General features: G+C 46.3%; 1 protein-coding gene across 4 annotated transcripts in view; it reads left to right on the forward strand.

The window, feature by feature from the left end:
- Positions 1 to 357: 357 nt before the first annotated feature.
- CCN6 (cellular communication network factor 6) overlaps positions 358 to 16,930 on the forward strand; it is a 30,162-nt gene continuing 13,589 nt past the window's right edge. Inside the window, exons 1-3 of one of the 4 annotated variants that reach the window (XM_064598018.1) lie at positions 358 to 719; positions 1,248 to 1,372; positions 15,914 to 16,211. In XM_064598018.1, coding sequence (XP_064454088.1) covers positions 1,325 to 1,372; positions 15,914 to 16,211 — 346 coding nt within the window. In that variant the 5' untranslated portion in view covers positions 358 to 719; positions 1,248 to 1,324. Of the gene's footprint in view, positions 720 to 739; positions 1,373 to 9,935; positions 10,358 to 15,913; positions 16,212 to 16,930 lie in introns of those variants that run through there. The other 3 variants (XM_054505511.2, XM_064598019.1, XM_045865346.3) reach the window with 3 other exon arrangements.

Consider the following 16,930-nt stretch of genomic DNA (forward strand, 5'->3'; position numbering starts at 1 on the left):
ATGTCCATTAAGTGTTGTGTCCATCCGAGTTCTCCTATCCCATGCCCCTCCCCTGTGGTCAGAGTCTACGGAAGGTTAGGTACCCCGGCTTTCTGCAGAGGGAAGAAAACAAGTTGGAATTCCAAAAAAACGGCAGACGAGTGACATCTCTGCTGGATACAGTTACCAGAAACCCAACCCAAATCAGATGAAGCCAAATAGAAACATTATTTTAAGATATGGGGGAGGAGTGTATCTCATGGAGCCCAAGGGCTGGCACTTGCTAAGATTTTGGCAAATGCCACAGATCTAGCAACTTGAAGCTGGTGGCATTCTGCCACTAATATTATTATAATTAGTAGTAATATTTGTGAAGTACTTATCATGGGCTCGCAGTTACTTTTTCACGATGACTCTATGAGATCTGAACGAAAACCACTCGCATTTTACAGAGAAGGAAGCCTGGAGAAGTTAGGGCATATGGCCAATGTCACAGTCCCAAGTGTGAGAACAGGTGCGGACCCAGAACCTGTGTGTGTGATCCTCACCACACTGCGTTCTCCTGCCTTGGTGCCGACCGCAGTCTTCTGCCCTTCATTCTGCAGACCCCAAGTTTCACACCTGCTGTCCATCAGCCCTGGGAGAGATCACACCTTCCTATGTCCCATGTCCAGTCTCTCAAGAAAACAACTGTGATTGGCCTGGCTTAGTGTCGCCCTGAGGGGCTCTGCCATAACCAAGTAAGTGGGATGGGTGAGGGTGTGGGGCTTCCGGGGTAAGCCAACTGCCCCCAGAAAATAGGGGTTGCTGGTAGCCAAACAATTGTTAACTACAAATTTTAATGTTGCCTTTTGCGTGACTTTTCATTTTGCCTTAGTCTCTAGCAATTTAGACATAAATTTAATTTAAAAGGCAATGACTAATTCCTTCCATGTGTCTGGGAACATCTGTGTCTCTGCTCGCTTTTACAGAACTACTTTCTTCTTTTATTGTTTTCATTAGAAAATCTCAATTTTCTTATTTCATGCTGTGTTTGATTTTTTGGTAAGTTATCTTAGAACCTTTATGGAAGTGGGTGAGGAATAAATCATAGCTCATTGTGCTGTCCAACATGGTAGCCTCTAGCCACACCTATTTAAATTTAAGATAAACTAATTAAAATTAAATAAAATATTAAATTCCATTTCTCCATTGCACTAGCCATATTTTAAATGCCTAATAGCAAGCACAATATAGCTCTATAGTATGGAATATTTCCATCATTGCAGAACGTTCTACTGGACAGTGTTGCTGCAGAGGGTTCCAACAATGGCATGGACGGGCTTTTGAAATATCAAGCTCCCAAATGAAAGTGGCTTGCGAACCTGGGGTGACCCTCCAGTTCCCAAGAGCTGTGAGTTCCAGTTCTCTTTCCCGCTGCTATGCTTCCTGTTGATTAATTCCTGATTTGCTTCCATATTCATTTTCTCAAAGCCAACATTTGCATCACATAAACTTGAGTTATTTCTTTTCTATAGTAGAAAAGGTGTGCAACTGTGATAGAAAGTTCTTGGGCTGGAGGGATATTTGTTGCTGGTACTAAAAATTTAATGCACTTGCTTAATTACAATTGGGACTGAAGGAATGTATGAGCTGGAAATGCTGGTTAACAAAATGAAATGTTTAGATGTGGAAATGCTTCAAGAGCCCAACAACAGAATCCCCGTGTTCTGCATGGTGAGGAAGTTTCCATCCTCCTCTTTTTAGAACTGTCCAGAAAAGCCAAAATATTCTTGGTTGAAACTGCTCTGAATCTTTAACATTACGTTGTCTCCATTAGAACATTATTTCCATGCAGTGCCAATCCACAAACTCGGTTTCTACCACCTATTCGTTCCTTTAGATCCCGTCTGAAAGGGTTTACTGCTGGTACTGTTTACAGTAAATTCTACCCTAGAGTGGGAGGGGAAAGAGGCATGTCTTAGGAGGCAACTGGGCATTGAGGGAGGGACACCCCTCCAAGAGGAGTCAGAAGTCTTGTGAGAGTGGGGGCTGCTCTCACTCCTTGGTTGTGTGCTGCAGAGATGGAAGGACATCCCCAGGGATGACCTGAGTCAGAGAGAGTAGACCCCAGATGCAGGACCGTCCAGGTCACAGGTGATTCTCATACCCCGAGAGTGGGACAGAAACAGCAGACTCCAGATCCAAAGGAACACAGGGGCTGGAACAATGTGGCCTGTGGGTTGCAGAAAGTACCCTGTCAAAAGTCAGAATGGAGCAGGCACCCGATAATAATTGATCCAATTGCCCATCATCTCTGTGGAAGGGGACTTGGAGTCACATTTAACTTGATTTACAGGATGCTAAGAATATATGCTATTTATCACGCACCTGAATTTCAGAACTAAAACTCTTGCTTGCTGCAGTTGAATATACTGAGTTCGGACATAAAATCCGAGGGGCGGTAAGGGTAATGTCTATGCAACTGGCACAGGACCTGGATGGCCTTCTGGCAGCCGGCAGCCAGGACTGGAGAGTTGCTTTCCATACTCTGAAATGTTGACGTGCAACTCACTTTTGGGATGAGTTTTGTGGATGAGCCTCATCAGCTGACAACCTCGCTGGGGCTAAGAATGAGTTCATTTTTGTTCTGCTAGGTCTTAAGTTAGGACAGCGTGTGATTTAGGGATTGATTCAATCACATTCCATGTGGGTTTGGCTAAGTGACAGGTTAGTATATGTATTTATCGGTCTTTGGAAAAAATGATTATTATTTTTCTGAGTTCAAGTAGAAGCTCTCATCACTGACCTCCATGTAACTGGTTGGCCAGATTAACTAACTCCCCATTTCCTTTGTGAAACAAACTGATGGTAATGGAACCAATGTTTGTATCCCCTCAAAATTCATATGTTGAAATCCTAACCCTCAATGTGAGGGTATAGGAAGTGGGTCTTTGGGAAGTTATTAGGTCATGAGCCCTCATGTAGGATGACTTCCTTGATAAAAAAGACCCCAGATAGCTCTCCCCTCCACCATGTGAGTACTCAGTGAGAAGGCGGCAGGCTATGAACCAGGAAGTTGTCCTCACCGGGACACAACCATGCTGCCACCTAATCTGGGGGCTCCCAGCCTTCACAACTGTAACAAATAAATTTCTGTGGCTCAGTAGTCATCTAGCCGATGGTATTCTGTGATGGCAGCCTGAGCTAAGACACGACTGCCCATAGCCCACCGAAGGCTAGAGGCTGCTATGGCAGGAGGATGCTGTTTAGTAGGCCCACTGTGTGTGTTTGCTTCCTTCCTAACCTGTCCGTTCCATTTGACTGCATTCCAATAATTACACACTTTGACTACATATTATTAAAGCTGGCTATACTAGAGTACCCAGAGAGGAGTGTTTCCCAATGAAAATTAAGCTTACTGCTCTGGAAAGACTCAATGAAGGGAAGTCGTTTAAAAAGTGTTGTTGAATTATATTTGGTGGTTCTCAGTACAGTGTCTAGAAGGATTCTTGAATCGAGATGCTTTGAACTGTCTTTGAACTCTCATTTCACTAAGGTAACCCAAATGATAGAACATAGAGGATGCATTATGTGTGTGGTTCACAAAGAAAAGGGACAAGACAGCACTCTAATCAGCAAATCCATATTCAAAGACAGGCACTGGCCAAACAAAAGGATTGGTGAGTGAACACACATTTTAAGATTCCTGTTAGAACACAATGTTTGCAGCATATATGTACATTTGGGTGTGTGATCCCCCTTTTTGTGAGGATGCATTACCGCCCTCTGCTGGTCAGAAGGGAGGGATGCCGCCCATGGATCGCGTGGAAGCCCCACCCACTGTTTAGTTTCAGAGCATCTATTTTCATATAGAATGTGTAGGTTTCCGGTTAAAATGCTGGCTGACCATGTAGCGGTAGATACATCAATATAATGCTATTATTTTACATCGAAAGTATTTTCATATATTTATATAAGAACGTTTAATACCTGGATGATGAACACCCTCACCCCACCCACCGCGCGATTTTATTGCCTTTTAATCACACGCGGTAATATTTTAAAATAGATATTGATTTCAGAAGCAGTGACTTTCACAAGGTACAGCTGCTGTCCTTTGGTGCCGCTATTCACAATGACAATGAGAAAGAAAAATGGTTCTGACTACTGAAAAGTCCGATCTTCCGATGAATGGAAACAATAAACGTGTGCACTCGGGAGCTCGCTCCTCACACATCATAGGACTTTCCGCAGGAAAGGAAGAGCTTCTCGAAGGGAAGCCGGCGATGCGGCAGCCTTGGCGAGATGGCGGCGGGTTCCGCCCACCTCTGCGGCAACGTCACGATCAATAATGCAGGGCTCTGCGGCAGAGCCGCGCCTTCCGTACCCGCGGCGCCGGCCGTGCGCGCGGGCAGGCTGCTAGGTTAGCCCGCTGCGCCATCTAGAGTCCGCCCGTGCTCATCGCAGGCTGGCCCTGGAAAGCCAGAAACTGCCCTCTAGGTTGTGCGTGGAGCAACACTTAGCCTTCAAGAGTGGATCTAATTTTAAAAGGCAAAGAAAAAAAAAAAAAGTGTGGTGCTTATTCATTTGCATGTAAGATGAATCATTTTAAGGCTAAAAACGCCAAGTGCCGATCGTGTAAAGTAAATAACGATTATCAAGCATCTCTTGGTCATTTTGTGAGTACCAAGGCTATGCTGATGAGTCTCATCAGTCTCCACTGTCACCTGACACAGCCTAGGAGGGAAAATCATATGGATTTGGTAGGACAGGCGACGGCAGGAGGCTGGGGGGACCCACAGCACAGCAGTTCTGTGCTGCTAGAGCACAGGGGTGAGGAGCGGAGGGGCCCAATGGGAGCTGGCTGCATCACAGAGGGCCCCTGCCGTGTTTCCCAGGAGCTGAATATCAACCTGTATGCGAGGGGGAGTGAAAGAAGGGGGTTGTTGTTGTTGTTGTCTTTTAAAGATTTTATTTTTAAGTAATCTCCACACCCATTGCAGGGCCCAAACCCACAGCCCTGAGATCAAGAGTCCCACGCCCCACCGGCTGAGCCAGCCAGGCACGACGAAAGAAAGGTTCTGAGTAGGACTGTAACGCGGTCACATTTGTGTTAAAGGAGGTACATCTGGCAGCAGTGTCGAGGGGGGATGGGAGGGGCTTAGAAGCCCGAAGGTGGGGCTGGAGGAAGACGGAGGTCAGGGAGCTCCTAAAAGTAGCAGAGCTTGGATGTAAACTGGGGTCTTCGGGCTCCAAGCCCAGCCTGCCCGGCACCCTGCCAAGGGGCCTGCGGTTCTGATTGGATTCGGAGTCACGCATACAGTCATTTTTCAGATCAGGAATGACACACCACATTAGGCACGCTGCTCCTTCTCTGAAAGATGAGCTCCACTCGCACGCAGAACTACAGAAAATAACCCCGTCCTTGCCCTCTCTCCCTTCCTACTTCTCCCTGTGGCGTCCTCAGTGCCTCCCTCTCCATTAACTCAGCCCTCTTTCCCACACAGGGGTCCCCCTGCAAACCAGACGAACAGGGCCAAGCGACAAAGTGAATTACATCCCTCTGAGCTATTTGGCCTTGTTTTCCTTGGGCCACAGCCTGACTTTCTGACGCCCTGGGAACAAGGCGAGGGCACCTGCTTCTTTGCAAAAAGACGGAAGATGGCAGGGCCAATTGTTTTGTGGTTGTGGGGGGCTGCTCAGTCTTGGATCTGATTCACTAAAAGCTGGATGGGAGGAGCCAATGGCAACGCCTTAGCGCACGGCAGCCCCTCAGAGAACACACGGGTGTTGGAAGACCGGGCTCACCAGGGTTAGGGGAGGTAGCAGAGAGAATACACCAGCGCTCTCAGGCCCTAGCACAAAAATCACAGTGGGATCGTGAGGCAAGAGCTTTGTAAAAAGACTGGGTTGCGTTTAAGATGAGGACATCTAGGAAAAAGTTGAGAAGTGCCATAATTAGTAATAGAAAATGAGCATAAAAAATGCAGTGGCTAAATGCATGCAAAATGAGAATCATGCTTAGCTATGGTAGTTAGAGTGTGATTTTAAAAGGAGTCCTTTTAAATAACCAGCAAGTTTTTATTGAACACCTGTCATGTACATGTCCTTCAGCACTGTTATGTTTGCATTGTCAGTCTGGCTGGAAAAAATCACTGAATTATTAGAGGTCTGGCTGCAGGTCCTGCTGGGAGAGAGCAGAGAACCAGAGGAGGTCGTACAGAGGCCCCAGCTTTGGTTTTGGTTCTAGGGTCTGTGACTTTTCAGGGAAGAGAACACACACAAGGAGAATAGCAATCTTGTGAGACTTAGAGTATTTGGAACAAGTATGAGTGACTCTCCAAATCATGCAGCAGAGTGTAGGAACTGTCCATTTCTTCATTTTCTTTGAATTAAAGTTCACAATTTATTAAATTTAATTGTTTAAACTTTAATTACAGTTACAATTAAACCTGGCTCAGACCCCCTCCCCCATCTCCATGTGGAGATCAGTTTGTTCTAAGCTCTCACCGGTGTGTTCCCCCCCCACCTCCAATACCAGCACAGGGACCGCCACCACCACCACCACCACCACCATCAGCGGAGGCTGAGCAACAATCCAGAAGGTCTAGCTGGTGCCCAGAAAAGAGGCCAGGCTTTTGGTCTTCACTCTCTGAGCTTTCTGCCCACACCCTGACGCTCCATGTCTGCACGCAGAGGTCTGCAGGGAGCTTGCGGATGGCAAGCTGGGTCAATCTCCAGAAAGCACCATGGAACACCAAGGGCCTCTGGGCTTTGATGCTGTCACCAGATGGCCTGAGCATCCAGTCCTCACTCAACCCATGGGCTGCACTCGCTTCCTCTTCTTCTCAGCTGCCTCACATCCACTCCCCGCTCTCCTCGCTCAGCCTCCCCTCTTCAGTGAGATCAGGCCTCCCTAAAAGACAAGCTAAAGGCGTGCGTGGGTGGCTCAGCTGGTTAAGCGCCTGCTTTCAGCTCAGGTCATGATCCCAGGGTCCTAGGATAGAGCCCTGCATCAAGCCCCCACATTGGGCTCCCTGCTCAGCTGAGAGCCTGATTCTCCCTCTCCCTCTGCCACTCCGCCTGCTTGTGCTCTCGTTCTGTCAAATAAATAAAATCTTTAAAAAAAAAAAAGATGAGATAAAGCGTTCCAGTGGCTTCTATTTTCTGCTTGGAGGATGGATCAGAGAGAAGTATAAAAGGCCTCACTAACTTCTTGTGGTTAGAGGGAGGAGCAGGAAGAAGAAAAATGTTGAGAACTCAATGCAAATTAATATCTCAATAAATCATCCTGCTACAGATTATCATGGAATGTATAGGCCAGGCAGAGAGGGAGCCGAGCAGAGGGAGTAAATACTTGGAATCTCTGTTCTGCTTCTTGCTACCCACGTGACCTCATCTTGTGGCTTCCTCATAAGATGCACCCACCCTGCAGTGTTGCCTTGAGGATCAGAGGAGTCAGTATTTACACAGCCGTGGGCACAATGGAGACACACCCGAGCAGGCATTGTTAGCTGTTAGTGGTACATCTCTAGTTCCACTGATGCAAATGCAGACCCTCCCTCAAAGCACACTTCCAGTGTGTTAGCAGGCCAGCTTGTCTCCCTCCCACAGCCAGTTAGAGAGGAGAAAAGGAAGGAGGTGTGGGTTTGGACCTTTGCCTGTCTAGGTGGCTGATCCTCCCGGGAGAAGGGAATAGTCTAGCTGTGATGATGTGCCTGATAGCAGGATTTCAGGCATCTTATGCAAAGGGCAGTAGGCTGTGCTCTTGGCAGCTGGAGCTCATCACCATCAGTGGTGTGCATTTCGCCAGTGGAAAGAGCACAGGGCAGCAGTCTTCCCCAACTCTCCAGCTGGCTTCCTCGCAACTCATTAAGGCCATTTCCTCAGCGATGTCCTCTCTGCCCCCTGAGCTCCATTAGCTCCTCCCTGCCATTCTTTCTTAGACTTGCTTGCTCTTTATTATTAGCCTTTATTCAGTTTTTAGTGACGGATACTTTGTGTGTTTGTTTAGTGACTTCTCTCCCAGTAGATTATATGTAGCTCTGGAGGGCAGGGATTAAGTGTGTTTTATTGACTAAGTACAATCACTTAACTTCAAGTTTTTAATATGTTAAATGAGGATAGTTAATACTGCTTTTGCCTACCTCACTGAGCTGTGAAATTAATAAAGATAATAATGTGAAACTTCCTTGTAAATCATAAAACATGATGCAAATATTAACTATGCTCAGTGCCATGTGTATTTGAATGCACATCATGAGCTGAACACTTGTGCAATGGGCTCCTAGCCAGATGAGCACTTTGTTAAATGAGATAATAAAGGAAAGTGCTTGGAAAAGGATGCACCCCGTGATAGCTCTCATTGTCAGAAGTCAAAGATGGCAGCCCCAACCTCTAAAAATATCATATTCTCTTAGTCCATCTGTAGTAGTCATGAAATAGTAGTTAACTAGGAGCATGCCCTGGGCTGGAGATGTGTAAACATGTGTGACAGTGAATAACCCGGAGCCAATCAATTCTGTACACTTCGGTGGGGGAGGGGGCTCACAAGTTAGTTCTCAACCAAGATGTTCCTTCCCCCTCAAGAGGCAAGGATACTGAGTATGACATCTTCTCTTCCCCTTTGCAGAGAGATTATAGAGGGAGGGAAGACATTTCCAGAAAAATGGAGGCTGCTCCATTTTTCTGCATTTCACAGAGAGGGAAGGGGAGGAGCATGAATCTCCTTAAGCTCAAAGGCTCCACAGATATGGGTGGCATCACACTCGGAACAGGGAGCGCAGGAGGGATGGAGTTGACCAGTACACTAGCCCTCACCTGGGGTTCCTCTGCTTTGGACAGACCAGCCAGGAGATGAGAAACAATCCATTCTGATGGCCAGTGTGCAACATGAATCACTGAGGTTGGGAACCCAAAGATCAAACAGTGTTACACCAGAAAGATTAAAGAAATAGATTGGATTGGACCAGAACAGATAAGTTTTCCTTCACTGAGTGGTTCTGAGGTTTTTTCCTATTTCTTAGGGAAGAAGGAGTAGGAATTGACATCACAACTACACTGGGTATTCCTTGCGGTTTTGGTGTGATTATAATTATGGTTTAATTGACTATTTAGTAATCTATGTAGAGTTTGTTTGCACCTTATGGAATCCCTGGCTCTCCAAGGAACCCCGGATTCCCTATTGTTGGCAGAGAGCCCAGATTTTCCCCAGACCCTCGGCACTAGGCTTAATTTACCGTGTTTTTATATAGCTGGGACTGTTCTAACGAAACACAGGTGAGCAGAGCACCCAGGAGAGGTAAGGTAACAGGAAGAGATAGGATGTGTAAAGGGTCAAAGAGAATAGAAATAGGCCCTTGGATGGGGGCAAGAAGGTGGACCAGACACAGGATCCACAAGGAGACAAAGCCCCAATGCAGATGCATGTCAAGAGGCATAAGCAAAGACCAAGGCTGAGAAAGTGGGATGAAGGAAGGTCACACACAGACACACACACACACACACACACGTGAGATTTAGAAGGAGGAAGGGTACAGATCTGTAAGAAATTGTTTTCTTCCCAATCTTAATTTGTTAAATGACTCCCACTAGCATAATTGTTTTGTCTTAGCCCAAAAAGATTGGGGTTAACTTTACTTTATCTGTCATGGGACCGTGGCCACAGAGAGAACTTCTCTCAGGCCAGATGCTCTCGGTGTCCACCCTGTTCCGCCTCCATTTTTTCCAGCCATGAGCCAGCTGGTGTGAGAGATGTGCTGTGAGGGAGGTAAATGTCGGGCACCCCGTGGGCGTCTGAGGCAGAATCCAGGGCTGGGGGAGTCAGGGAAGGCCTTTGGAACCCTGTTATCGCTGTGGAGGGAGAACCCCAGAGCAGGCTGCCTTTGCGGCTGGGGACAGAGAGCAGGCCGGCACTCTGTGCTCTGGGGCCTGGAGGGCCTGGGGCAGGGTGAGCCTAGAGTGAATGGGGAGGCTGAGGGTGAGGAAGGTGGATGCCTCCAACTGCACCATTTTTTACCAAAGGGCAGACTCTGATCTCTGGGAACTGGCAGAACAGCTGCTCAAAGAAAAGTCACCACCTGACCTATCCTCCTTAGTCCTGGAGGAGAGCACTCACACCCTCATGACGCACTCCACGCCCCTGCGAAGGTAAATAGGAGGCGAGTGGCAGGAAGGAAAACAGGGTATTAAAGCAGATGCCTGAGAGCGAAAGCAGAGGCTGAGAGTGTGAGCGCAAAGTCGGTGGCGTGGGAGGTGGAGGCGTGTGTGTCCTGCTGAGGAGACACAGGGGCCCTTTGTACGGGGCCTGAGTCGCCTCCTATGTCCCTGCTGTCGGCTCCTGGGGAACATGCCGGGGCTCCTCCTTTACGCGCTGCTGGGCGCTGCTCTCGCCCAGGTAAGTTCCCTCGCCTCCTGCTTCCCCTCCGGAGGCTGTGGCGGCTCCGTATTTCTTCAGGCCAGAAACGAAAAAGGAAGAAGACGACGGGGGAAGCGGGTGGGGGGGGGGGCGGGGGGGTTGGGGGGGTGCAAATTCCTTGTGGAAAGACTTCATGCCCAACAGGGAGCCATTTTCCTCTCCAAAGAAAGTTGGGTTTTAGTTTATTAGCTTCGGGAAAGAAGTGGAAAACATTTCTCCCTCTCAGGTAATGGCACTAAATCCTACTTTCGATATGTTTGAACAGCTCTCAGACTGGAATAATGTGTATTTTTGAGTGGAGTGGTACACACACCACGGATCTGGGAGGCGCAGGCCTGCCTGGTGCGGCGGGGTGAGCAGTGCCTCTTGGTCTGGGCCCCAGGCTGGGGCTCAGCTTTCCACCGCTGTGTGCAAAACGTGCAGAGAGCCACTGGAAAATTTGATTCTGACAACTCTCTTCAGTTAAGCCTCTTCTTGTTGGAGAGGAGCACTTCGGATACACATTTATATTTTTAAAACATTCTGTTGCTTTGTCTTTTCTCAAATCATGTGTTTCTCACTTTTCATGAAAGGGAATCAGTCCATGAAGACTTTGAAATAGTTCAAGCAACAGACCAAAGGGAAGTTTAATTTAATAGGAGCAATTCATTGCCTTAATATTTTTTACCAAGAAGATGAAAACAGGGTGACTTATTTATGGATTTATTTACACGGTGGAGGTTATTGCTTGCACAGAGGATGGAGCTTTTGAAACCTTCTGGTGATTTGAAAAACATGGGACGTGTCTTTGAGTTAATAGTTGATTAGGGCAGTAAATTGTATTTTAGGAAACAAGAGACTGAAATATGTTGTATTTTATACGGAGAGATCTAAGATTATAAAAGAATCCTAATAAGAATGCCGGTGGTACAGTTTATTTCCACTGTAATGTGGAGGGCACATTTCCCCAGCAGAAGTGAGATGGGGCTACCTATCTCCCAGTCCACCCTTCTTGAGAAAAGGCCTATCATTGTTGTGAATGGAAAGCCTACAAGGTATTCCCAAACAGGAAATATTCCATTATAGAGAGATGTGTCCACAGTTAAATCAAACAAACATAAAAAGGTGCTAAAATACAGCAACAAGAAAGTATTATTTTGCTTACTTTTGCCATTATGAATTTTTGAGGAAGCATACCTACCATTCGTTGAACATCTGCCACATGCCAAGCGCTGTGCTAGGTACTTTAGTTATTATCTTAATCCTCAAAATAACCTTATAAGGTGGATATTAATAATCCCATTTTACAGAGGAGGATTAAGGCTCAAAGATCAAATAAATGATAGAAATCATCGAAGATCACTCTATGTGTATAGAGAGCTATACCAAAGCTCAGCTCTGGTTTCAAAACCCTTTCTGTTACACCAAAAGAACCTGTTGGGTGTACCAAAGGAATTCTGTTCCATTTCTTTTCTGTTGCACCAAGAGTCTGCTGACGCTTTTGTTGTTCTGAGATTTTGATTTTGAAAACAGTCAAAATGTCTGAAGAAAAAAGAAATATATATATGTATGTGTATATATATATATATCTTCATATTTTCCCACTATTTGCCATTTCTGGGACTCTTCATTTCTTTCTGTATTTCTGAATTACTATCTCTTGTAATTTTCCTTTAGACTGAAGATCTTCCTTTAATATTTCTTATGAGGCAGGTATGCTAGCAATAACTTCTCTCAGTTTTTGTTTAACTGGAAATGGCTTTAATTTCACCTTCTCTTTTGAAAGATAGTTTCACTGGAGATAGAATACCAGGTTGACAGTCCCCCTCCCCAACCCCTTTCCACACTGGGTCTTGTTCTTCTCTTCCTCCTCCTCCTTTTTTTTTTTTTAAAGACTTAATTTTTTTTTTAGAGTAGCTTTAAGATCACAACAAATCTGAGGGGTGCCTGGGTGGTGCAGCTGGCTAAGCATCTAACTCTTGGTTTCTGCTTAGGTCATGATGTCAGGGTCATGAGATCGAACACTGTACTGGGCTCTGTGCTCAGCATGGAATCTGCTTGAGATTTTCTCTCCCTCTCCTGTCCCTTCCACTTGTGCTCTATCTCTCCCAAATAAGTAAATAAATCTTAAAAAAAGAATTATAGCAAATTTGAGAGGAAGGGACAGAGATATCCTGTATACCACCTTCTCCTACACATTCATAGCTTCCCCATTAACATCATCCACCAGAATGGTACATTTCTTACAACTGATGAACCTACATTGACACATTATTACCTAGAGTTCATAGTTTACCTTGGGGTTCACTTTTGGTGATGTACATCCTATGAGTTTGGGTAAACGTATAATGACATGTATCCACCATTATAGTATCATAGAGTATTTTTAATGCCCGAAAAATCCTCTGTGCTCCACCTGTTTACCCCTTCCCTCAACACCTGGCAGCTACTGATCTTGTTACTGTCTCCATAGTTTTGCCCTTTTCCAGAATGTCATGTAGTTGGAATCATACAATATGTAGACTTTTCAGATTGGCTTCTTTCGCTTAGTAATATGTGTGTCTTTTCATGGATTGATAGCTCATTTCTTTTTAGCACTGAATAATATTCTATTGTCTGGCTATATCCAAGGCACCTACTGCAGAACACTGTGGTCTCCTTTTGATGGGAAGTCAGATCTCATTCTTTTTGTTATTCTTTTGTATGTAATGCTTTTTTTTTTCTCACTCTGCTTTCAAAGTTTTCTCTTTATCTTTGGTTTTCAACAGTGCTACCTTGTGGCCTCAGAGATTATATAGAAATGCTCCAAGACTGGAAAGAGAAACAGGTGTCCCCAGGTGGGCAGTTTTAAGAGTAGGCATTTCCTTAAGAGGCAGCCGTATGAGGAAAAGCATGGAGGAGGAAACTACCTGGGTCCAGTAAGCAGCAAGGTGCAGAGGAGAGTGCATTGAGGGTGAAGGCTGGAGAGGAAGGCATAAACCAGCACAGGCTCTAGACAGCATGCTTATAATTTCGGACTGCACAGTGTAACCAGTGGGGGACCACTCATGGGCTTGAAGGAGAGGAGTAGTAGAATCAGATATGTTTTTTAAAGAGATCCCTCCAGCAGCAATGTGGTAGATTCATGTGGGAAGTCATTCTCGAGGAAGGAATGTGTTGCAATCATACTCAGTAGCGGTGCAAACGGTGAAAGAGTGACTAGTTCTAGGAATATGAGGACACTAAGCATTAGTCACTGAATGGCTATGGGGGGTGAGGAAGGTACTTTAGTTATTATCTTAATTATCTTAATTGGAGGTGAGGAAGAGGAAAATGACCCGGATGACTCCTGGCTTCCTAACTCCAAACTTGGAAGAAGCTGTCCAAAGGGGCAGAGGTGGGTGAGGGATGATGAGTTTGGGGAAATGAGCTTTTCCCACGGGACATTCTAGTGGCGATGTCCAGTACGTAGTGAGCTATATGACTCTAGAGCTCAGTGGAGAAATCCTAGATGGAAATTTAGTTTTGAAGCTTGCACAAGGTGGAAATTGAAGGCAAGGGAGTGGACGAGATTGCGAAGAGACAGTGTGCAGAGGGTGAAAAGCAATGCATTAAGGTCACGAAACACCAATTAGTCTAAATGTAAGTCATATTTGGGGTAACAGGAATCTGCTTAACCGACTGAGCCACCCAGGCGCCCCCTGCCTCTCTCCCTTTTAAGGATGCTTGTGGTTACACTGGGCTCACCTGGTTAATCCAGGATAATCTCATCTCAAGATTTTTAACTGCATCTGCAAAATCCCCTTTGCTTTGTAAGGTAACATGTTAATAAGGTTCCAGGAAATGGAACACAGATATCTTTGAAGGGAGAATTACTATGCCTATTACAGGTGGATAATAACAGCTACTCACTGTTCTTATGAAGGTTCAGTGATGTAATCATATAAGGCACTTGGCACATAGGAGGTCCCATGTGCTTTCATTCAATACGTTTTATTACAGGCGATAAGACAGACACTAAGCAAAGAGCTTGCCCTTCAAGAAGCTCACATTCTTGATGCATGTGTCAGAAAATAAATAAGTAGAAAATATAGGAATAAGGTAAGTGGTAAGAAGGTCTATGGGGAAAAGGCTGGGGCAGGGTGCTTTTATAAAGGGTGGTCAAGAAGGGCCTCACTGATAAACGTGAGCACAGACCCAAGCAAGTGAAAGAGTGAGGGTCGAAGGTACCTGTAGGCTTGGAGTGTTCAAAGAATGAGGTGGGTGTGGAGTGGAGGGAAGCAAGCCAGTGGGTGTGCAGGCCTTAGAGGGTAGTTTGGCTTTTTTTTTTTTTTTTTAAGATTTTATTTATTTATTTGAGAGAGAGAGAGAGAGCACGCGTGAGCAAGCATGAGCAGGGGGGTGGGGCGGAGGGAGAGGGAGAAGCAGACTCCCCACCGAGGAGGGAGCCTGATGCGAGACTCAATCCCAGGACCCTGGGATCATGACCTGAGCTGAAGGCAGACCCTTAACCAACTGAGCCTGGTAGTTTGACTTTTACACTGGAATGGGAAGCCATGAGGAAGCCACCTCTTCTGAGGAAGGAGTGACAGGAATTAAAGTATGATTGTAAAAAGATATACATAGTTAACGTATACCATTTGATAAGCTCCGGGATAAGTACATACTCATAAAACCGTCACCGCTACCAAAGCCATAAACATATCCATCACCCCTCAAAGTTTCCTCCTGTCCCCTTTATTATTCTTTGTGTGTGGTAAGAACAATTAACAGAAGATCTACTCTCTGAGCAAAATTTAAGTGTATAATAACAGTATTGTTAGCTATGGGTGTTGTAGCTTATTTTATTTTAACCATTCTGCCGGGTGGAGGATATAGAGGACAGAGGGGGAAGCAAGGAGAACCTTTAGGAGACTATTATAATCATCTAAGGTGAGAAATAATAGTGGCTTGGATCACTAGGATAGCAGTGGGGGTGCTAAGAAATGATTAGAGTGGGTACATTTTAAAGAATCACCAACAGGATTTACTGATGGGGTGGGATGTGAAATGTGACAGAAGAGGCAAGAGGCACCGCACCCCAAGGTATTCTGAAAAAATGAAATTGGCGTGTGCTCAGGCAGGGGTGTGCGTGGAGGAGTAGATTGGGAGGGAAACTTGGGAGACTGTTTTGGTCACGTTGAGCTTGCTAAGCCTATCAGGTCTCCACAGGGAGATCTGGCAGCTTGCGTCGGAGTCCAGAAGGGAGATGTGGCGGGAGACACGAGATACAGCGAGGGGGGAGCCTTGAGAGGTATTCATTCACCACAGGGGGCTCCAATTAGGGATGAAGAGCGTGCATCGAACCCAGCAAAGCACACGGAGAAGGAGCCCTCAGCGAGGAGAGAGGAGGAAGAAAGTGAGGTTCTGGAAGCTGAGTGAAGAAAGGGTCAAGGAAAGAGGGATGGGGTCAGATACTGATAAATATTATCACAACTCACCACACTGTATCCTACCCGTTTAGGGGAAGCCTTCTCTTTCTAGAAATGTCTGAAATTAGTTTGAGGAATCTAACGGCACCTGTGTTACCCACCGAAGTTCTGCTGCAGGGCGCAGGGCGGCGGGCCGTTGGCCAGGGCGCCGGAAGGAAGGCCCGGAGAGGAACCGGAAGTGCAGCCTCGCAGACAGTTTTGTCGCTGGCCCTGTAAATGCCCTCGTCAGAAGCCCAGCTGTCCTCCTGGAGTGAGCTTGCTGAGGGACGGCTGCGGGTGCTGTAAGATCTGTGCCAAACAGCCGGGGGACATCTGCAATGAAGCCGACCTCTGTGACCCCCACAAGGGGCTGTACTGTGACTACTCGGCCGACAGGCCTCGGTTCGAGACCGGAGTGTGCGCGCGTAAGTGTCTCCTGCTGGGACCGCGGGGGATGCTCGAGTCTGGGCGCCGGTTCTCCCCCTGTCGTTGTCCCTGTGGAATGATCAGCGGAGTTAGGCCACATGTGAGGTGGGTTTCGTTTTCACACACCGGCGGGACCGGCTTTGTCGCAGTGGACAGCATGGGACACTGGCAGATGTTTACACGTGGTCAGAACCCCCTGTTATTGATAGTGCATTGAAGCGATCTTGTAGTCGTTCTTAGGTGATTGCTTTTAGGGAGAAAAATAGCGAAGATTATGTAAATCGAGTCTGACTTCTTCCAGCGCCACACAGTGACAGCTTTTGATACTGCGGTCGAACGCAGTCTGAAGTCAGCCTTCTCTGTGACTAAAGACGAATCTCGCTTCAGATGTAAGGATGTGTATATGGTATGCAGACATCCTGCTTCCACCTCAGCCTTTCCAGATAACCAGCAAGTCACTGTGCTTTTTAGCTGAAGCAGATGTGTAAAAAAGAAGTTTGTGTGTGGGGGGGAGGGGATACCCCAAATCACAGCCTGACCCTCACTTTGAGGGGTTTTTAGCTCTGGAGACACTTTGAGACCCTCTAAATCTACACCTCGACGCCAATTCAGGATCCTGCTTTACCTGGGATTAAAATGAGAATTTCCAAGGGAAGAGAAATACGCATGTCAGCTGGACATTTTAGTCAGTCTGTAGGAAAGACTGCGTGGGCAGGCC

The sequence above is a fragment of the Mirounga angustirostris genome, unplaced genomic scaffold (assembly GCF_029215605.1).
Source record: "Mirounga angustirostris isolate CCGP_5_RB_7025 unplaced genomic scaffold, mMirAng1.0.hap1 SCAF_8, whole genome shotgun sequence".
Lineage (NCBI taxonomy): Eukaryota > Metazoa > Chordata > Mammalia > Carnivora > Phocidae > Mirounga > Mirounga angustirostris.